Genomic DNA, 6,299 nt, shown 5'->3' on the forward strand with positions numbered 1-6,299 from the left:
TGGTTACTTGTCTATCTTCCACCATAGTAGGCAGGGAATCTGAAGGGCAAAAGATGTGTCTTTTACCTCTGTATCATCCAGAAAATAACCTTGTACATAGTAGGTCATATGAGTAAATGCTTATGGAATGAATAAATAATTGAAGAGAAGGAGAGGAGAGGAAAGGGGATGCAGCCCTATCTGGAATGGGTTCCCAACATCTCTTAACACCTATCTGAGAAAAGGACCACCCAGTGTCCACACAATGAAGGTACGGGCCAGGAGAAGGAGTCTGAGGGAACTTGGGAAGAATACACTTTGGGATAAGCATTGTTCTCCCCAGGATCCCTTTAAAAAATGTAAATGGACCTTGAGAGTAGTGATTGATAAATAAATTTGAGCTGTCACTTTTCCCTTTGGAAGAGGACTTCAGGGCTTATCAGAGATCCTAAATGGCTTCAGAGAGTGGGAAAATAGAGGAGGGAGAGCTAAGGTACATTCAGTTCCCAGATTTCCAGGGCTGACATCTTTGACTGTGCTCCATGTCCTAGCAGGCTAGCAGGCTGCCAGTGTGACTTCATCCTCTCCAGTGCCACTTTTTAGTGCCAGCTATGAATTCCTGCAACTTCACACATGCTACCTTTGTGCTTATTGGCATCCCAGGACTAGAAGAAGCCCATTTCTGGATTGGCTTCCCCCTGCTTTTAATATATGCCATGGCAGCGTTTGGAAACTGCATCGTGGTCTTCATCGTAAGGACGGAGCGCAGCCTTCATGCTCCCATGTACCTCTTTCTCTGCATGCTGGCAGCAATTGACCTGGCCTTGTCCACATCCACCATGCCTAAGATCCTCGCCCTCTTCTGGTTTGATTCCCGGGAGATTACCATTGATGCCTGCATTGCCCAGATGTTCTTTATTCACGCTCTCTCAGCCATTGAGTCCACCATCCTGCTGGCCATGGCCTTTGACCGTTATATAGCCATCTGCCATCCATTGCGCCATGCCGCAGTGCTCAACAATACAGTGACAGCCCAGATTGGTATGGTGGCAGTGGTCCGTGGATCCCTCTTCTTTATCCCACTGCCTCTGCTCATCAAGCGGCTGGCCTTCTGCCACTCCAATGTGCTCTCACACTCCTATTGTGTGCACCAGGATGTGATGAAGTTGGCCTACGCAGACACATTGCCCAATGTGGTCTATGGTCTTACCGCCATTCTCCTGGTCATGGGTGTGGATGTCCTGTTCATCTCCTTGTCCTATTTTCTGATAATACGAACAGTTCTACAATTGCCTTCCAAGTCAGAGCGGGCCAAGGCCTTTGGAACCTGTGTGTCACACATCGGCGTGGTGCTGGCCTTCTATGTGCCTCTCATTGGCCTTTCAGTGGTGCACCGTTTTGGAAACAGCCTTGATCCCCTTGTGCATGTTCTCATGGGTGATGTCTATCTACTGCTGCCTCCTGTGATCAATCCCATCATCTATGCTGCCAAGACCAAACAGATCAGAACTCGGGTGCTAGCTATGTTCAGGATGAGCTGTGACAAGGACCTTCAGGCTGTGGGAGGCAGGTGACCCTTACCACTCTACTTTCTCTTATCCTTAATGGCTTGATATATTGATTTCTTAATGCTAGCTTAATTCCAGTTGCCTATAAGCATAGCAATGCTTGTCTGGTTTGGCCACCAAATTCTGCTTCTGCTCAGGGTGAAATTTGGGGAGCTACGATTCCCTTCCATAGGTCAAAATGTTACTGATATCCTTATTATATAAAAAGTTTAAATTAGAAAATCCACCAATGCCCCAATAAGTAATTAAAAAAATAAAGAAGAGCGACAAAAAATACAATTGGCTTTGAAACAAGAGAAAAATTATTCTATCTGACTAATAATCCAAGAAACCTATATTAAAACAATAATTAGGCAGTTTAGGCAGTTTTGCTTATTAAATTAGCAGTTTTTATTAATGAAATTCACAATGAAAAAGGAGATTGTGTTGAAACACATATTCTTGAGTGTCACAGCTGATGGTGTAATTGGCAATATATAGCAAGAAATTTTTAAAAATTGCATGCTTTAGTGCTATAATCTCACCTTTGAAAATTTATCCTAACAAAATATCCCTAAACATAGAACACAGGTTTTTCAAAAAATATATTAGTTACACCATTATTTAGAGTAATCATATATTAGAAATTCTTGGATATGATCTATAAAAGTAAGGAAAGTAAACTCAAGTATTGTCCATTCACTTAATGGAATATTATGGGTAATAATCCATATTAAAGGAATATTATGTGGACCTTTAAAGACTCTGCTATAAAATGAAACATGCATATAATGTTAAGAAAAACAATAAGGACACATGATTGAAACTACCTTGAAAAACAACCTATGCCTTGAAGGAAATGTGCTCAAACTACTAATGACTTATTTTTGATCCTACTTTCTAAATTTATTTGTTATGGAGGTCTTGTTTAGTTGACATGTACAACTTTTAAAATGGGGAAAATGAAACTAATAATTTACATAAACCAGGGCTCGTGGCAGACCTCAGTGCTGGTTTACTACCCATTACCTGGGAATTTAAGCCCTATGTAATAATAACAATGGATATATCTTGAGTGCTTATAGTCTTTGAGTCACCATGATGAGTGCTTTATACGTTTTACCTGATCTTCACAGCAACTTTATGTGTTAGGTACCATTTTTGTCACTGATTACAAGTGACAGAAATGAAACGATAATTAACTCACACTTTTGTGAGTGCTGTGCCAAGATTTGAAATTAAATTTGATAACCAAATACAGTTACTTACAGTCCATGTTATATTGCTTCCTGTTTAACATGTGCCATTTATTTCCTCAGCCTGTGAAAATCCTGTAAAGCTTATGCTGTGTGCCTTAGAAGATGAATGACTGTATTTGTGTTGAGAGGTAACCGTGCCCTTGCTATGGGCAACAAATCTAGATTACTCCTCATATTCTACAGCCACCTTGCATGTTCTACAGCCTGCTTCTTTCCAGATTAAGGGAGAATATTTTTGTCTATTTATCTCTTACATCTTCTCAATCATGTCTCTCTTTTTTTAGTGTAAGCTGTATCTTTCAAATATTTTGAATGTCTGAGTTTTAACATAGGTATAAGATATAATAAAATTTTATTTTAAATTTTTCTAAATGTTATGCTTATTACTTTTACATGTATAGAATCCAAATCTCAGATTTGGAGATGTGGTAACTTCCCTAGTCTTCTTTCCCACCAGTGCCAGAATTTGAATGCATCTTCTCTCAATGTGGGCTATTTGTTGTTGAGCAGATCTGATGAGAAGCTGAAATCTCACTATCATTGTGCCTATGCATCCCCTCAGTAGCTTCACTGAACAAATCTTGGGTAGGGGACTTGAGTGGATAAACCATGGAGGAGACTCCAACCTACGGGCTCTTTCTTAGGAAGAGGGAACCTCAGACACTGAACCTCTCTCCTGGAGAAGGGCCCTCCTGGCATATGTATCTGTGAGCTTCCAATTGTGGTTCCCTGCTCAGAGACAGCAAAGTGGTTTCCAAAGTCATGCAGCTAATAAATGCAGATAGACCAGGGCTGAGACAAAGAGGCAGAATGGAAGAAATGGGTGACTTCCCTAAAGAAATGAAGGGATGCCCATGCTCTGTAAAAGTGGAGATTCAGGTATTGGGCCTCACCCCAAATAATGAGGTCAGGGGCCTCAGTTTATGAGGTTGAACCCCCTTATGTCTCTCTCCACAATCTTCATCCTCTTCCATCTCCCTGTGCATTACTCTACCTCAAATCTTGCCCTCCTGCCTACTTCCATATGCCTAAGAACACGGCCAGATTGACAATTTAATAATGCATGTATCTTGCTCCCAAATCTCTTACTGTATTCTACTGCAGCCCAACTTATTCATATTCTACTGCTGTCTCCCCTACCCTTCTCTCTCCCTTAAGATTTTCATTTTTTAAAAGTTATCCAAATACTTGTATGCCAATATTCATAGCAGATCTATTCACCATAGCCAAAAAGGGGAAAATAACCCAAATGTTTATCAACAGATAAATGGATACACAAAATGTAGTATATACATAGAATGGAACATTATTTAGCCATAAAAAGGAACAAAATTCTGATACATTCTAAAACATGAATGGACCCTGAGAACATTATGCTAAATGAAATAAGATAAGGTACTTAAAATAGGCAAATTCATAGAGACAGAAAGCAGAATAAAGGTTACCAGGGGCTGGGAGGAGGGTAGGAGGAGGAGTTATTGTTCAATGGGTACAGAGTTTCAGTTTTGAGATGAAAAAGTTCTAGAAATGGATAGTGGTGATGATTGTACAACAGTGTGAATATACTTAACTCTATTTAATTATACACTTAAAAACCTGTTAAAATGGTAAATTTTGTGTTATGTATTTTTTACCACAATAAATAATCATCAAAGAAAGAATGTAAAATATCTCATTATCAGTTTAATATCAAGACCATGTTGAAATGACTGTATTTTGGATATGTTGGGTTAAAGAATATATACTATTAAGGTTTTTTAAAAGTATCTCAAAGAGGATTTAATCCCTCATATTGAGAGGAAGACAGAACCCTGGGGTAGAATTTGGGATCTCTGAGCTATAGTTCCTTTTCTGCCACTAGGTGGGTAACCTTGTCTAATTCACATAAACTCTTTGAACTAGCTCTATAAAATATAATGATTAAATTACGTAATCTCTAAATCCCATCCCCATTCTAAACATCATGTGATCTGAACATTAAGAAGCCAGGAACAATTCCAAAGGGACTGTAAGGCTGAAACCTTCAAGGGATTCCTTGGGAACTGCTTTCTGACTCACCTAAGAAAGCCAGCCCCCTTCCTTGAGGCCACACCTGCTGTTTGCCCAAAAATGGTATTTATCATCTTGATCTCCTACCCTCTGATTCTGCCAATTATGGTTCTTCCAAAAATCAAAACTGTTCTCAAAGATTGGCAATGTTCCAATCGAAGAGATAGGCTTTCTAAAAGGAAACCCAGTCCAACAGAAAGAGCAAACGGTTCTGTGGCTCAAGTCAATTCACCCTCTGTGAGGCTTGTTTTCCTCATCTGTTTATTAGAGATGATAATAGTATCTACCTCTCAGTGTTTTTGTGAGAATTATCTGCAATAATCCATGTACAAAATTTAGCACATAGTATGAATTCAGTAAATACTCATTATTCTTACCATGGATGGGGTGGGTAATAATCTCTGCTTCATAGGGATATTGAAGGGATAGAAATGCAGCAAGCAAGCCAAACAATATTTTTGGCGGGGAGGTGAGAAAGATAAGCCCTGAGCTAACATCTCTTGCCAATCCTCCTCTTTTTGCTGAGGAAGATTGGCCCTGGGCTAACATCCATGCCCATCTTCCTCTGCTTTATATGGGACACCGCCACAGCATGACTTGATAAGTGTGGCTTGGTGCACACCAGGGATCCTAACCTGCGAACCCCGGGCCACAGAAGTGGAGCATAGGCACTTAACTGCTGCGCCACTGGGCCGTCCCCTAAACAAAATGTTTTTTAAACACTCATCTGGTCACATTAGCCTGGGACCTTAATGTTTAAGAACTGGGCTTTCTCTCTCTCTCTCTCTCTCTTATACCCATCCCAGGACTAAGGTTGGGGGATGGGGAAAAGTAAGGGAGCGTGGTGGATGGGGGAGTTGGGATTTAAATGAGATTCAGATGGGATTGAAGTGGTTGATGTTATGCACTAAAGGAGGAAGACCAACAAGAAAGGCCATAGTTTTCAATGTTGTCCCAGGAAAATGAGATTGCATTCTAGAAGGTGGCAAACTAAAGGGAAGTTAGGGCCATTGCTTACTCCTTGATCACGTGGACAAGGGTCCTGAGAGTGTTTGCCTTATCGTTCCCATTTATCTGAAACGGCTTCCAGAAGGAGGTCCTCTGGGTGCTTGGGGAGCTGAGTTAACTCATAGAGGTGGTCCCAGGCCACCCCTGTGTGAGAGGCCCCTGGGTCTCAGGCAACTGCTCACTGGAGTGAGAATATCTTTCCCAGCAAAAAAGTGTCTCCAGGGACCGAGGACCGTAAAAACACTGCCCTGTTCCCAGCCATGTTTATGTTGGCCTGGTCAATGGAGTGCAGCAGTTTAGGTAGCCAACTCCCCTTGAGAGCCAGAGAGTCTGAGGTTGCCCCGTAACTAGGACAGCTCCCATCTCCCAGAAATTTAATTTAGCCCCCATTTCTGAGCAGCATATCATTTATCCCAGGCTGGATTGACAAGAACTAAGGACAGAACATATGTTTCTT

The 6,299-nt window shown here is 41.1% G+C and overlaps 1 protein-coding gene across 1 annotated transcript; it reads left to right on the forward strand.

Annotated features, from left to right (window-relative positions):
* Positions 1-540: 540 nt before the first annotated feature.
* Positions 541-1,553, forward strand: LOC101402030 (olfactory receptor 51E2). Its single transcript, XM_004433921.2, has one exon. The coding sequence runs from the start codon at positions 591-593 to the stop codon at positions 1,551-1,553; it is 963 nt and encodes a 320-aa protein (XP_004433978.1). The 5' UTR covers positions 541-590.
* The last annotated feature ends 4,746 nt before the right edge of the window (positions 1,554-6,299 follow it).

The sequence above is a fragment of the Ceratotherium simum genome, chromosome 7 (genome assembly GCF_057802395.1).
Source record: "Ceratotherium simum simum isolate JZ-2026a chromosome 7, ASM5780239v1, whole genome shotgun sequence".
NCBI lineage: Eukaryota > Metazoa > Chordata > Mammalia > Perissodactyla > Rhinocerotidae > Ceratotherium > Ceratotherium simum.

Excerpts from the sequence above, each read along its gene's own strand:
- LOC101402030 (XM_004433921.2), top strand. The coding sequence starts at position 591 with ATGAATTCCTGCAACTTCACACATGCTACCTTTGTGCTTATTGGCATC.